The following is a 16,620-nucleotide window of genomic DNA, read 5'->3' as shown; positions in this document are numbered from 1 at the left end:
CTTACCGTGTGCACAAAGAATATTTTGAAGTTTTTCGGCTCGACACGCAATTCGCCGCTCCATGGTATTTCGCCTTTCTTCACCATCTGCACGGGATCAATGTAGATGAGCCGTGGACCCGTTGTTAATAGCAGCATGCGTTTGCGCGCGAACAGACCTTTGCGTTTGTTGATGTAACCCTTCTTCAGGATGACTTCGTTATCGGCGAAGACGTGCCATTTATCAGACTTTTGTTGCTCCAAACGTTTTTGCTTTTCGCTCTCCGAAAGGTCGTAAATATCTGCACAAATATGGAAGCGAATATGTTAATATTTCTAAAAACTATACAAATAATATTCTTACTCACTTTTTACTACAGTCTTTTTCTCAATGTATGTGCCCAATTCCATGCCGAGCAAACGTGTCAGCTGCTTATCATCCAAGCCGGGTTCTAGATTCTCTGGCATAAAATAATGCGAACTAAAGCCGTCATCCTTCGATACGCCCGGCAAGTATGGGTAAATTGGTGGCGGTGTCTGCTGACGTATTGTCGCAAAATCGATGCCATTAAAGAATGGATGCGCACGTATGCTGACATAACTGCCTTTGGCATCTTGTGAGCCCAAACGTTCCTCGGGTCGTATCTTCAATAGTTGTCTGACTAGATCTTCGGCATCCTTATCGAAGCCTTGCGGAAAGTCTAGATCGCCGGAGAGTATTTCTCTGAATATGACATAATCATTGCTGCCACGGAACGGCGGCAGACCGGAAATCATTTGATACACTATACAACCGAGTGCCCAGAGATCAGCAGCAGGTGAAACGAAACCATTACGCAGCACTTCCGGCGACACATATTGCGCTGTACCAACAAAACTGCCCTTACGTCCACGATAATAATACAGGCCACCGCGTCCACCGGGCGCATTATCATCATCGCTACACGTATCATTGGTATCCTCAGTGTCGTCATCCTCATCATCGTCATCATCGCTGCGATTCTGTGAATTACGTCCGCTACGACGACCCAACGAAAATGGTGCCGGTTTGACGGGATTAATACATTCTTCAGGTTTGAAGATTTTCGCCGAACCAAAATCGGCAATCAACGTATGCATATCCTCATCTAAGAGTATATTCTCTGGCTTCAGGTCACGATGCACCACATTGCGATAGTGCATTTGCTCGCAAGCTAATACTAATTCGGCGACATAGTGGCGTGTGCAGTCCACATCGAAGGAGCCCACCTTGTTGATGTACGGCAGCAAATCGCCGTTTTTGGCATAGGTCATCACAAAGTACAGCGAACGACGATCCTGGAACGTGCATGATAAATTCACGAAACCCGGCACATTGGTCATCATGTGTAGCGCTTCGCGTTCACGACGCACATACTCCTGTTTGTCCTCGCGTATGATGTGACGTTTTTCGCAGACTTTAACTGTAAAGAGAAGAGCAGCAAGAGAAAGTTGGCGTTTAGTGGTGAATTTTTTGTTCGAGGTGAAATAGTATTGTATTGTAGATATTATTTTCAAATTTGCAATATAAAAACTTTTAAATTTTTTATTTTTTATAATTTTTAAACAATTTAAGAATTTTTTAAATTTAAATTTAATTTTTTAAATTTCAATATTTATTTTTTAATTTTTTATTTATTTTTTTTTTAATTTTATTTTTTATAAAATTTTTATTTTATTGCTAATTTAATTTTTTGATGAGAGCTAGTTGCAGTTATTTGCTTAAATTATGCATTATAATTTCTATTTTTACCTTTTTTTATAATTTTTATGTATATTTTTCAGTTCTAAATTTTTTTGTGGTGAAATAATCGAAGGCATTCATATACAATATGATTTATAAATTTTTTTAATAAACTTTTTGCTTTCTAGTATGCTTAATTTAGCATTTCCCATACGATTACCACTACCGGTTTTGTACTCCAGTAATACCCGCCCACACAAACATATGCATTTCATTGTGGCTCACACCCTCAATCAATTCTATAGCAACAAGGCGTCGAACAACGGTTTTTATAGTAGACGAGTGTGACAAATAATTGAATTATATGAGTATATATCAATATATATTGGATTAAATATTTATGTGGCGACGAAAAAACATTGCAAGCGTGGGCTAGTTGAGGTACTACATAGAAGAACCAGCAAGCAAGGCAGACACGTGGGCGTAGCGCTGATTGCATATTTAAGCCGCGAATAATGACCAGCAATGTATATATAGACAAAAAAGAGTACATACAAATCTGCATATATGTATGCATAGATGTACATATTTATATCGAGACAAATGAACTGGGCAAACTTTAAGAAGGGAAAGTGCACAACAGCTGTTCCAGAGCAACGCGACAACAAACATTTCTTGATGGATAAATATGTAAATAAGTACACATGTATGATTGTGCTTGGCTACTATATTAATATCACGCTTATAGCGCATAAATTGTTGCATATTATGTAATAAAGACTACAAGCATACATACATACATATGTTATATCAAAATAGAACTCTACTCAGTTGCCTACATAAAAATATGTAGTAGATACATAACTATATAAATATACATACAAGTTTATTGGCATAAGTATGTATAACGCCTGCATCACATTTGAAATTGCGAAAACCCACACATTCACACACCAGCACACACACAGCTAACTGCATATACCTACATATGAGCACAATCAGGTATTAACTGTAAATTTTCAAAACGTGCTGCTTGCAAAAAAGTGACTTTGAAATCAAAATCGAGCGCGGCAAAAGCAACAGCAAGCAGACAGACAGACACACGCGTGCGACAATAAAATTCATGCAAATCTCATAGCGTTGACTGTGCCGCCGTTGCTGCTGCTGCTGTGGAGCATGGAGGCGTACGCTGAACGAGATAGCATACACACATACACATGCAGGCATACATAAATATACATATTCATTTACCGTTTGGCAAATGTGCATTTATAAGCTTTTTATTAGCAACAAATGATCGCTGAATGCTGGCCAAATGGCTGCAGAGCGCGAGCACGCCGGCAAGCAAAGAGCAAGCAGGCGGTGGTTGAGATTTTTTTTTTTTTGGTTTTTGTTTCAAAATATTTTGTGACTTTCATTGAAGCGTTTGGCAACAAAGAATGTCTATGCTAATTTTTGCGCACACAAAAAGCAACAACAACAGCAATAACAAGCATTTTTAATACAATTAGCAATTAATCCACACGCGCAGCATTAGCTGAGAAAAAAGTAAAACTTGATTCGACAAACATACAAGTATATACATACATAAGTATGTGCATACATTTGTGTATATATTATTAGCAAATGCACTCGCCCCCACTTGCGTAGCTCCCAGCGCCTTAAATTTATTATTTAATTCACCGCAAATATTGAGGTAACCAACTGTCTTTCTTTCGTGCATTGAGTGTAGCCCACCACCCGCCCACATTGCGTCCGTTCGGCCGTCTGTAGGTCGTTGGGTCGCCTGCCATGCGCTTTTGCTTTGGCTTTGCACGCACTGTGCTTGTGGCTGCAAAATCAGATCTTAATCACCCCACTACCGGTCAGCTGTGCCACCTAGAGAGCACCCCCAACACACATGCACACACGCCCATATTCTTTCTTCTGTGCCGCCTCTTCCACACGCCTTGCCATGCGGTTGATCATTGTTTCTTCAAGTGTGTGCCTGTCGCTCGCTTTTGCTGCTGGCTTCTTATCGCTTTGCCTATAAAATATTATATTTATTTATACATTTGCAGTTGTTTCCCACATTTCACTTGACAACGACACTCGACAGAAGTTGCTCGCCGCGCCATTTTCATACAGTTCATTGCTGTTTTTTGCTGTCTCTTTTGTTCTGCTTATTTCTGTTATTTAAAGGGGATTGTTTTTAAATATATTTTTTTGTTATTTTTTTTAATTCGTTTGCTTGTTTTTCAACTTTGCTATTTTATTGCTGAATTAATTTTTGCAAAGTTTATATTTTTTTTGCACCTGCTGGCGCAAAAGAAAGTCAAAATGAGAGCTTATGAAACATACATACATATTTGCATAGATACTACACAAAGATGCGAAAAAAGAAATAAATTTATATAGATAAGAAAGAAGAGAGATGTTATAGAATGCTGCTTGAAATGTTAAAAAAATAATAATAATAATTTAAAAAAATTAAAAAAAAATATGTATGTACATATGTATATGTATAAAAATAAAAAAATAAATAATTTAAAAAATATAAAAAAAAATTACAAAAAATATTAATTAAATCAAACCCAAAATAAATAAAAATTTTAGTATTAAGAAGAATTAAACAGATAATAATTACAAAAAATCAGATTTGTAAACACATTATTAAATAAAGACGAAATAATTTAAAAAATATAGACAAAAAAAAAGAAATATTAAAAACAAATCATTAAAAAAAATAAAAAAAAAAATATAAAAAAAATTAAAAAAAAAATCAAAAAAAATTAAAAATATTATTAAAAATGTTTATTTTTTTAATATTATTAACAATTTTTTTAATTTTTGAAAAATATTTAAAAAAAATTAATTACGAAAAATTACATTACAAAAAAATTATTGAAAGAACATAATAATTAAAATGAAAAAATAATAATAATATAAAAAAAAAAACAATAAACAAATTGATAAAAATTAAATCGCGTGCGCCATTTTGTAGCCGCAATCAGTGAATGATAATTGTAATCAATGAATGGTGGTGCTTAAAAAATTAAACTAAACGCAAAAAAATTATAACAATACAAGTTGTAGGCAATATTTATACAAATATGTATATGTATGTATGTACGCATATTTGTTTATTTTTTAAAATAATTTTTGCCACTTTGTGCTCGCAGAAGTCACAATAAGGCACCACTTGGCGCAGATCTTCAGATTCGCTATCGCATTTAGTGCAAAAAAAAGAAAGAAAAAAAAAACAAATAAGAATGCAAAAAATAGTAAAAAAAAATATACAAGTATATATGTATGTATATATGTACATATAACAAGAACAACAAAAAAATAAAGTCGCTGAATGAATATTCTTATACTCAGCAATCGCGACGCCATCAAGGCGACAGCAAAATAAATAAAAAAGATATATTTATTTATTTCAGTGCTTTATTTTTAAACACAACGAATGTTAGTTTATTTTCGGTCGGTTTGTTGTGTCTAGGCCGAATAGTTTTTGGTCGCACCGCTGACCGATTGGTGGGTTGGTTGGCTGGCAAAAAAATAAGTTGGCACTGCACAAACAAAAGATCAGATATACGCGAAGAACGCCTGATTAGCTGTCAGCGGACCCACTAAGACCTAAAGCCATTTTTTCAGCTCACAGATGTGATGTATGCATGTGTGGGTGTGTGTGTGATCACTTGAGAGAAAAATTGTTGTAGCGAAATTTTGTTTATAATCCAATTGGATTACAAAGTAAGCGGTGATTTGCTGAAATCCACAACAGGAAGGGATTAGTGTGTGTAGTGCTCGAATTTTGAGCAGAGAATTATTTTTACTTTATCTTTAGTAATGATTTACTATTTTTTGCGTGGCTTATGGTAATTCATTGATTGATAGCTGCGGACTTTTGACTGAAAGTGCTAAGCAGATAATATTTTGTATGAAAATACCGATTTACTTGTAGTTTGCTTTCAGCAAATTTCAATATTTAGAAAAAAATAAATTTTCAAGTGTTTTAAAGCAACATGTCCCTGAGCAAAAATAGCATAAAAGCGGGTTTATGAGCTAGATGCTAAAAAAACAAATTATTTTCATATAAAAAAAAACTATTTTTGAAAGAAAAAATATTTTGAGATAAAAACCAAATGGCGACAGAATTAAAAAAAAGCTAAAGCGCTGAAAAGATTACTTCAGTATTAAACAAATTATTTTGAAGCAAAAAAATACTATTTTTGAAAAAATAAACTAGTTAAAAAAAAAATGAGAACTATTTTCGAAAAAACACGTTTGTGAAAAAAAAAACTTTGAAAAATAATATTTTGAATCAAAAAAATTTAGATAAAAAATGTTCCCAGAATAAAAAAGTAATATTTGAAAAAAAATTTCGAAAATATGATTTTTTTGAGAATTTGGAACCTAATTTTTTAAAATTTTAATTTTATTTTTTTTTAAATTTTTTATAACAAAAATTTTTTTTTTTTATTATAATTTCAAAATGATTTAAAAATATTTGAAAAAAAATTGGAAAAAAACTAATTTTAAAAAAATATTTAAAAAATATATGATTTCAGAATTTGAAAACTATTTTTAAAAAACTTTAACCAACTAAAAATAATAAATAAAAGCAACATACATATGTATTTATAAAACCGCAGCGCTAGGTCTGTGCGCAACAAATATCATTTTCAAAGTAAAAATAATCCATATTTCGAATTTCAACTCTCCATTATCGCAGTTCGAACTGGTTGGTACATGAAAAAAATATACAAAAGCAGAGGCAAGAATAAAAAATTATCTCAACATTTTCCACGAATTCGTCACTATCTTCAATGCCGCCAATTAAAAAAATTATTACTAAAAAAAAAAAATTAAATATGCAACAAAGTTTCAATTGCTAAAATTTCAGCGAAATTGTGTTTCTTTTTGTTGTTATTATTGTATTTCTTACGCCATCCTATATTATGTTTGTATTTTCAATTATTTGTACATTGTATTTTAGCGCACATTTTTATGCTGATACTGATATTGCTGTTGCTGTTGTTGTTTGAGTTTGTGTACCGAGGAAACATGTCATCGCTTAAGAATGCGTTCAGCGGAAATGTCACTCAATTGTTGGGGAGCAGTAGCAAAGGAACAACAACAAACACGAAATATGTTATAGAAGTGCCATTATTATAAAAAAAAAAATAAAAAAATAGATTAGAATATACATAAATGTGAAAGAAGCGCATACTCAAATATTTGGACTGCATCACGTGGCAGTAAGAAGCTTGAAATTGGCGTGTCATAGTTTGGGCAAAAAATAAAAAAAAAATTGTTAAAATGTAAAGTATAAGAATTAAGTAGTTAATTAATTGAAATAATATTTAATTAAAGACAAAAACCATAATATAAATAAAAAATAATAAAAAGCATAAAATTATGAATTGTAAAAAAAATTAATAAAAGATAAATGCTATTTAAAAAAATTATAATAAAAAAAACTAAAAAAAAAATATAAAAAAAATTAAAAAAAAAACAAATAAAATAAAATTAAAAAAAAAATAAAATTAAATTAAAAAAAATATAATAAATAATAAAAAAATGTACATATGTTGTTTTTGCTTTTGCCGTATAAAAAGCGTCACATTTGCTGATCGACGATTTTTTTTTTACATAAATAAAATTTAGGCAAATAATTTCAAGTTTTTGTTGCCAGACATTGTCTAGTCGCATTTTGTTCATTTTTTATTTTTTTAATGCTTAAGCTCGAATTAAACTCTGATAAAAACGTTCCCCCCTTAAGCTTTCACCCAAGCAAATTAGCTTATTTAGACAAACTCTGCTTTGTTATGCATTTTCATTGCTTTTGTTATTGCAAATGAATGCGCCCGAGGTTGTTAACTGTTTCACAGCGTCTACAACAACATGTGCAATGCACCCTAGCGAGTCAGTAGTCTGCAAGAACACAACAACAGTTGGGAATATTTAAGAATTTATGACTCGACTACCTTTGCCTCGGCATTATGATAAAGTATCGGTGGTCGATGCATAATATTTGCCTGGAACTGACTGACTGAGCGCCTTCTGTTTCTGTGTGGTTTGTTGGTTGGCCCGACTGGCCTTTTGTTGCCACTTTTTGGTATTTTCCTTTCTTCTTTACTGTAGCGCTCTTGTTCGAACACAATCGTTTTATTATTGCCGCTAATGTTGTTGTTGTGTATATTTTTATATTTGTTTTGAGGTTGATTTTTATTTTTGTTGATCTTGTTTTCTTTGCGCTTCTTTTCTATTTTTCGTTGTTGGTTTATTTTGTTTTAATTTTCTTTTTTGTTTTTATTATATTTTTCCTCTTCGCTTTTATTATATTTTTTGTTATTTTATTATTGTTCTTGTTATTGTTTGTGCTTGTGTTTTATACGAAATTCATTTAGGAAATGTTTTTTACGCCACTTTTATGTTTTCAGAAAAGGCAGCGGCTTTTTACTGCCCAAAATAATTCCATCCAGCGACGTCCCCCCCGACCGCCCACCCCCTCAGAGCGACTTGAGCGCAGCTCACCAACGCGCCTATAAACATCAAAACATAGCAAAACGCTCGCTACGCACCGATTCCAAACAGGCGGTGTACGCGGAGAGTGAGGTTAGGTTGGATACATATAAATTTCGGCTCCGGCGACCGGCTAGCTGACAGCTTTACGTGCGCTGTGCGCAAATGCTCCTACAAAGCATACACAAGCGCAACCATCACTTGCAAAAGCGAGCGCAGAACAGTCAGCAAACAGTGTCAGGCTGCTGCTGCTGCTAACGCCGCTGCTACTGCGCCGCCGCTAAGCGGTTAATGAACGACCAACCAGATTAAACGGCGTGTAACCTTGAACTCCTATGTTGGCGCTGTGCTGTTTAAAGAACACAAAAGCAAAAACAAGTACAACAACTTTGCACACACACAATACAACAACAAGCAGACAGCAAGCAGCGCCGTCAGCAGCATACCAATTAGAGAAGGTGTGTATGGTTAGAAAATTGTTGTTGTTTTTATCATTATTGCTGTAGCGCTGCTTCTGGGTAAGCAAAATGAAACAGCGTCGCTTTGTGTGTTGTTGTTGTTTTATAGTAGAGCAAAATATTTATCGTTTTTTTTAATTGCAGGCGCAAGTGTTTGCGGCGTCCAGCGAACCCTCCGAAAACTTGCAAGCAAAAAAATAACGGACAATGGCTTGAAAGCTGTTATGCGCTCACCGGCGCGTGGCTTGCAACATTTAACTTTTCAGCATGTCATCAGATATTTTTGGCGTCAGCAAACATCAGCCGCCGCCAGCAGACAGCAGCAGCAGTGTCAACAAACAGCAAGAAAGTACAGCAAAAATGCTGGCGCTGCCAAAAATAAACGTTATAACTGTATGTACATGTATGTGTATGTCCATGTGTAATGCAAATATGCGCAAGTCGCTGCAATTTTCGTTTATGACAAGATGGGAGCGCGGCGGATCAACGCCACCACCCAGCAGCAGCAACAAAAACAACAACTATTGCGTGCATAGTCAAAATGACAACAACAACAATAAAAGTTGAAAAGAAAAATAACACTCAGCAAATATTTGCGGCGCACGACGACTGTTCAAACACGCGAAAATAACAACAACAACAGCAACAAATATTATTGGAAAAGTCACAAATGCGCAGAGGCGAGCGACCCAGCGGAGCAATGCCTCCAAAACTACCGTCATGCAATTGATTATAAGGTTGAACACGGCAATTTTGCATCGCATGCAATATTGTACACATTTATATGGATGCGTATGTGTGTTTTGCATATGTATGTATGTGTGTATATGCGCTTATTTTTGCACCAGCCAAGTAAACAAGTGCTGGCGGTCGCTCACTTGTTTTATTGCCGTTTAATTTTCGGTATTGACAGTTGTTATTGCTTTATGCGAGCACAACAACAATAACAGCAGTAAGCAAATAAGCCGAAAATTATTATAAAAAAAACATTGGTAACGAGGTCATTTGCACTTTACGCAATTGGGAGAAAGAAGTTCAGTCACAAAAGTACTAAATGGAACATGCAACGTCAGCGCAAATGCGGAATGCAACACAGCAAGTGCAAAAGCACACATACAGGACCCACGTATTTAACTTATGTCAAGAGTTTTGTAATTATTTATTTATTTTAAATTTTTATAATTAATTTCTTTATATTAATTTTACAGCTATTTTTTAATTTTCTTAATTAGTTTTTTTACATTTTTTATCTTCATCTTAATTAATTTTTTTAATTAAATGATTTTTTACATTTTCAATTTTGATTTTTTTTCTAATTTTTTAAATTTTCAATAATTAGTTTAATTTTCAGTTTTTAAAGAGCAAGAAATTTTCATAATTTCAATGTTTTTAATTTAGTTTTAATGTTTATTTTTCATTTTATTTAATTTTATTTGTTTTTTTTTTATTTAATTTAATTTTATTTAATTTTTTTTAATTTTACTTAATTTTAATTTTCCAACAGTCAATTTAATTTTAATTTTAATATTTTTGTATTATTTTTATTTTTATTTATCATATTCATTTTCATTTTTACTTCGTAATGTTTTAATATGTATTTTAATTTTTAATACTGAATAAACACCGCACAGTTGCACAAATAATCGCAATGCACCTAAAACAATTCAAATAACAAGCAGCAGCACCAATGGGGAGGAATGCCCTCAAAAAAATGCGCGCCAATTTCTGGCGTTCCCAAGCAAACACGCACATACACAAACAAAAATATAATACAAACGAATACACACATACAAGGGAAAAATGCGCAGCTTCGGCCGCTGGAGAAAACCGAAATTGAGAAATAAACAAATCAAAGTGTGGCAAAAAGCAACCAACAATAAGCTCCAAAGAATGGTAAATGAGCGGAGATGAACTCAGGTTGGATGCGGCTGCCACAAATACTATCAGCAGCAGAGCAACAACAACAACAAACACAAGTAGAACATACAGAGGCTCAGGCAGTAATGGCCAAAGCTATAAAACTTCACGTTTGCTTGCTGTCATTCGCTCAGGAATGCAATCCGACAACTTTTGGTTTGCGCGCATGCGCATTGCACTCTGTTTGCCAACACACCAAGGCAGAAACAAACACAAACATCAATTACCGCTGTTGTTGCTGATGCTGCTAGAAATAATGCCATAAAACTTGCAGCAGCAAGCAAGCTACAAAACATAAACAAGAGCTTCGAGTTGCGATGAGCCGAGCGAGTAGCGCGTTGCTGCCACATAAATCGCAAAATGCATAACAGCGTCAGTGTTGCATGCAGCATACATGTGTATATGTGTGTGTTTGTGTTGTGGCAACGACATCCGCCGCCACCACACTTAATAAATAACACACATACGAGCCAAGCGTATGGCGCATGAGTGTTAATGGTGGTGAGTTGTGTAGTGTGGTGGAAATGCCAATCAGCCCCTGTTGGAGCCGAAAATAGTTTGAATTTTAAAATATTTTTTACAAAATATGTATGTATATACAAATTATAGTTAAAAAATATTATAATTAAGAACATTCCATTCGCCTAATGTAAAGAAGTTGTAATTCTCAATAGGTTAATAAAAATTACAAAAATCCATAAAATGCTGGGAAATATTTAAAATTTTGACTGGATTGTTTCATGAAACGCAGAGTTCAGCGAAGACGACATAAACAGCCTTCAAATTTATCCTTATGACAGCTGCGGAGTTAACGCTGTGTAGAGGCTAACATATAATGAAAAGCAGGACTTTGCATGCAAAACGCCTATTATTCATACTTTTTCATTACTTATAAGCAGCGTGCCGTATAATTTGATAATACTGAGTTCGGCTTAACTTTTAGTTAAACAGCGCATGAAATATAGATATTGGAACCCACATAGCGCTGCCATATTAGTTTAAATGAATTGGACCGATTTATTAGAAACCAAAATACGCCGACAAAGAGAGTGAAAAATATGTTTTTCCGTCGCCAATGCTAATTCGTGGCAACACAACAATTAGTAAACTGTCAGGGCGACTATTTTGTTAAGGTCTAAAGGGAGTGAGTGTGAAATATAGACTACTACATGCACACATAAATTTATGTTTAGGGTGAGCATAAAATAAGCACATAATTAATAGTTCGGCTATTAATAAAAAAAAGTCGCACAGCGCGAAGGGGACATACATACATATATTTTAGAAGTAAACTAATTTTAAACGTCAAAAAACTAACAAAGAGTCATGAAGCTTGGTCTAACATAACTTTTTAGCTTAAATGTTGCAGGAGTTACAGGAGAACTTGAATTCCCCCCACGCACAATTTAAGCTATAAATATACAATGAAAAAGTGTAAGAAAATCGGGGGCAAAATATCTGAAAAGCGAGGTAGGTGTACGAACACACTACGAGATGTGTAAAATTTCACACTTGAGCTACAAAAGTGAGTTGGCGTGGCGCAGCGGACAACTTGAAGCTACATGCAGCGCTAAATCATAATAAAAGCAACAACAAATGTATATATTTTAGAACTGGTCGAAAAAATGTGGCATAAAAATGTGTAGGCTGATGAAACATTTATTATTATTATTGTATATACAAATGTACGCTGCATTTTTGCATTATTGTCGGGCAATGGCGTGACACAGAGTTGGAAATGGATAACAGTTATGCAGTTTTGAGTAACTTTATTGAACTTTTAGAAAACCATTTGGTACAAAAGCACACTTTTGTTAGGTTTTCATACAGAAAAAGTAAAAAGAAATGTGGGAAATTAAAAAAAAAATATTGAAAAAAAGCAAATTATTGATAATTGAAAAATATAATTAATTAAAAATATTTAAAAATCATTTAATAGTAAAAAAATATATATAAAAATTATAATAAATGAAATATATTAAGAAAAAAAATAAATGTATAAGCAAAATATTGTAAAATAAAAAAAATTTAATTATTGAAAATAAAAAAAAAAAATTGGAAATTTAAAAAATGTTTTGAAATTTTGAAAATTATTGAAAAAAAAAATTAAATAAAAATACCTTAATAAAATTAAATAATATTCAGAAAAAGAATGAAATTTATAAGAAAATTATTGTAAAATAAAAACCTGAAATTACTGAAAATTTCAAAAAAAAAAATCGGAAAATTAAAAAAAACAGTATTGAAATTTAAAATTCTTGAAAAAATTAAAAAATAATATTTATTTACTATTGATTAAGAAAAAAATTAAGCACATAAAAAATATTGTAAAATAAAAAATTTTAAATTACTAAAAATTGCAAGAAAAAAATTTAAAAAAAGTTTTGAAATTTGAAATTTTTAAAACTATTGAAAAAAATTAAAAATAAAACATGAAATATTAAATTAATTTCAAATACTTATTTTTACAGCCGCAAATAATTCTGAAGAAAATATTATTTTTAACTACCCAATCCAGAAATTTAAACCACGTGGTCCACACCAACACTTTTATCTACTTTTATATAAAATATATAGTCAAGCATACGTCACTAGGCTCAAGCAAATCAACACAAGCGTGTTTGCTGCTTGCCTTTACGCGCCTCTTCTCGCAGCAGGCTCTAACCAACGCTTCCAAAAACAAGAAAAATGTAATAATAATCAGAACGCTGCCGAAAAAGTGACTCATAAGACTTGCTTCCTCAAACGAAGCACACACAACTGTTGTCGTTTGACAAGCATTTGCTGGATTACTTTTTCTTTACTTTATTAGTAGTTTTATTGTTGTTGCTGCTGCTCGTACACGCGGCTAAGTTTATTGCCCTTTCGGCGACATATTGACTGCACGCAAAGGATTTTTTAAATGTCATAAACGCTGCGCTGCTGCTTTGTGCTATATTACATCATGTTGTTGTTGTTGGTGCTGTTACTTTACTTCCGCTACACTTTGTTTTTGCTCTACGCGTTGCTGTTTTTGGGAAGCAGAACTCAGAATAGCAACTCGAAACTGAAGGTTATACCTCAGAGTTGTTCTACAAAAACAACAGCTTCAAGTTGTTGTAATTAAATGTGCGCGCAATTGTTTGTCGCTTCAAATGTGAAATGAAGGACACCGCAATTGAGGACTCAAGCAACGTTTATAGACTTAAATACAGCCATTAAACTTGAAGGAGGGAAGCAACAGCGCACAGCTGTCGCTGCTAACTGTCTGTCTGTCTGTCCGTCCGTCCGTATGTGCGCTTGTCCTCATTCTGCAGCTGTTGACGCGCAGTGACCAAAGCGCCGCAAAGCCAAAGGTTAAGTGAAACATGTTAATCGACGGCGAACAACACTCCAGACACAGTGCAGCGAAGAACAAAGTCACAAAAACACGACTACAACAACGGCAAAGTAACAAAGCAGTCATAAATATTGTGGGAGAGTCAAAACAGAATGCGCCAGCAGTTAGGCAGGTAGCTTCCTACACACGTCTGTATGCATATATATACTTATAAATTTTTAAACAAAGAGTGCGTAGTGGTCTTCTCCTTTGTCTTTGTCCTGCAGACAGACGAGACGTACGACACACAGACCAGGTGCATACATATGTATGTATGTATACACAAGAAGCGTGAAATATGATGACGAAAAATGAGCAGAGCAAAATTAAATATGAACTGCAACAACTACAACCAACTACTAAGCAGACAGTCAGGGTCTGATGTTTGAGTGTGGGTGACCTCTATACTATAAAAATGTGCTCGTGTGTGTGTGTGTGCGTGTTTGGTCAAAACTAATGAAAATGTACAAAGGACAGTGGAAAGTAATAAATAAAAATCCAATTGAAAAAGCCGAAGCAGCCGAGAAATTAACGAAATGCAAGCGAGACATACGCACACACACACACACACGCACGCACGTGCATTTAATTTCATGCGACTACGGAGGTTAATGACCCAAATTGAAATTCATCGGTGAGGGACAAAGTTCGAAAAACCGTGTGTATTAAATTTCATAAACACGCTGAATTGCATACACTGTGTGTTTGCACTAAAAAAAGGAGGAAGAAGAAGAAGAAAAACGCACATGCGAGAATATATGCGAGCGGACATTATGCAAAAACAAAAAAAAAAACAAGGAGAGGAGTCATAAATGCAATTAAAAAAGTTGCTTAACGCCAACGCAATGAGGCATTAGGGTGTGTAAACAAGCTGAGAAGGTTTGAGCTGGGTTTTTGGCACATTTTAGTTCTAAGGCTGGGTGCGTAATGAAAGAAAAAGCAATAAACTTGAATGACATAAAATTGGGAAAATTCTAAATTTTTAAGTGATCATTAACAAAAATCATAACCTTAAATATTGATTTTGTATAAACATTGCATTTTCCTCCAACCTTATGTATTAACCAAAGCTCCACTATGTGCCCAGTCTCAGTGATATTGTGAATTTTTCTTTTAAAAGACAAAAATCTTCAAAATTTATGTGACATGCGTGAAACTAAATCTACAGCGTGTTCTTTCTTCTACAAAGTTGAGTTACAAGTTGTCTACAGCAATCATTATCGCATGCAGGAGTGATAAACCCCCAAAACTATTACAAGGCAGCTCAAAAAAGGTGTACAGTTGCCACTTACAACAACAACAGCTGTTAAAATTACAAGCAGCAAAGCAAAGAAGCGAGATTTGAACCGACGCGTTACAAACTCAACACAAGTCGCCGCTATTCCCGATTAATTTTAGCCGTTATGTGTTTAACGCGCTGATGGATTACTTGCTAGGCAGATGTCTGAGTAAGAACTCACAAAGAAAAGTATGAAAAAAATAAAAAGAAAGTTAAAAAAAAAAATAAAAAAATTAAAAAAAAAATATATTTAAAAAAATAAAAAAATAAAAAAAAATTAAAAAAAAATATATATTTAAAAAAATTAAAAAAAAATATATATTTAAAAAAATAAAAAAAAACTAAAACAATAAAAAATAATAAAAATATATTTAAAAAAATAAAAAAAAAATTTATTTAAGAAAATAAAAATATATTTAAAAATATAAAAAAAATTAAAGCGAATAAAAAAATAAAAAAAGATAAATTAAATAAATATAAAAAGTTAAAGAAGACACAAAAAGTCCAGAAAGAAAAAAAAATAATAAAAATAAATACAATACAAAAAAATATTTAAAAAAAAATTGAGAAAAATAACAAAAAAGAATAGAAAAAAACTACAAAAAAAAATAGAAAAAAAGAAGAAAATTGTAGAAAACAATTACAAAAAGAAAACAACAAAAAATCCATGAGATTTTTAAAACATTTTCTTTCCTTTCAGCAATACACCAAAAAACCAGACACACACGTAGAAGATAAACGATGAACAAAAAAAAAAAGAAACATTTCAACAGCGCTACTAATGTAAAATCATTTGGAAATTCTGGGAAATAGCTTACAGCTGCTAAGAAGGGGCAGCGCAGCATTTTCAAAGGCAGCAATCAGCAGGCGGGCAGGCAGGCAGGCGGTCCAACGGCTTTTATAAACAACCGAAACAACACAGACGGCTGTGAGTGAGTCAACAACAACAACAACTATAAGAAAAACTAAAACAGCAACAACAATAGCAAAAACAAAAACAACAACAAAAAAGGGGAAAACAGCAACAACACTACCATGCATTTAGACAAAAGGTAGCACAGGAAGAACACATAAACGTAGCCGTTGCAAGAGAGCGGGCGGGCGGGCCAGAGTCCGCAGACTGTTTGGAATGCACTTGAAACGAAAATAGAAAATTAAGTGCGAGGAGAAGCAGCAGCGACAAACATTACAAAACTACACAAACATACATGCAGACATGTACATATGTGTGTGTATTGTATGTGTGCGTGGAGCATGCATGTAAAATGGCGGGAAAAACATTGCTGCGGAATGCAACAGTGCGGAGCATGATAAAAGCGCAGCGGAAGCACGTGTTGCAGACAAGCGATACAAGATGAACATATACCCACACACACACGCGTATATTACCGACTTTTAGGCGTAATAATTGCAATTTG

At 33.5% G+C, this 16,620-nt stretch overlaps 1 protein-coding gene across 6 annotated transcripts in view; it reads right to left on the bottom strand.

Moving 5' to 3' along the window:
* Window positions 1-16,620, bottom strand: part of LOC105225577 (3-phosphoinositide-dependent protein kinase 1) — a 69,474-nt gene that overhangs the window by 9,636 nt on the left and 43,218 nt on the right. For all 6 annotated transcript variants that reach the window (XM_049458985.1, XM_011204105.4, XM_011204108.4 and 3 more), the window contains 2 exons: window positions 347-1,420; window positions 6-280 (listed from right to left, as the gene is read on the bottom strand). In XM_049458985.1, coding sequence (XP_049314942.1) covers window positions 6-280; window positions 347-1,420 — 1,349 coding nt within the window. The remainder of the gene's footprint in view (window positions 1-5; window positions 281-346; window positions 1,421-16,620) is intronic.

The sequence above is a fragment of the Bactrocera dorsalis genome, chromosome 5 (genome assembly GCF_023373825.1).
Source record: "Bactrocera dorsalis isolate Fly_Bdor chromosome 5, ASM2337382v1, whole genome shotgun sequence".
In the NCBI taxonomy this organism is placed as follows: Eukaryota; Metazoa; Arthropoda; class Insecta; order Diptera; family Tephritidae; genus Bactrocera; species Bactrocera dorsalis.
Note: the sequence above shows the minus strand (reverse complement) of the source record. Positions and strands in the feature narration are given on the sequence as shown.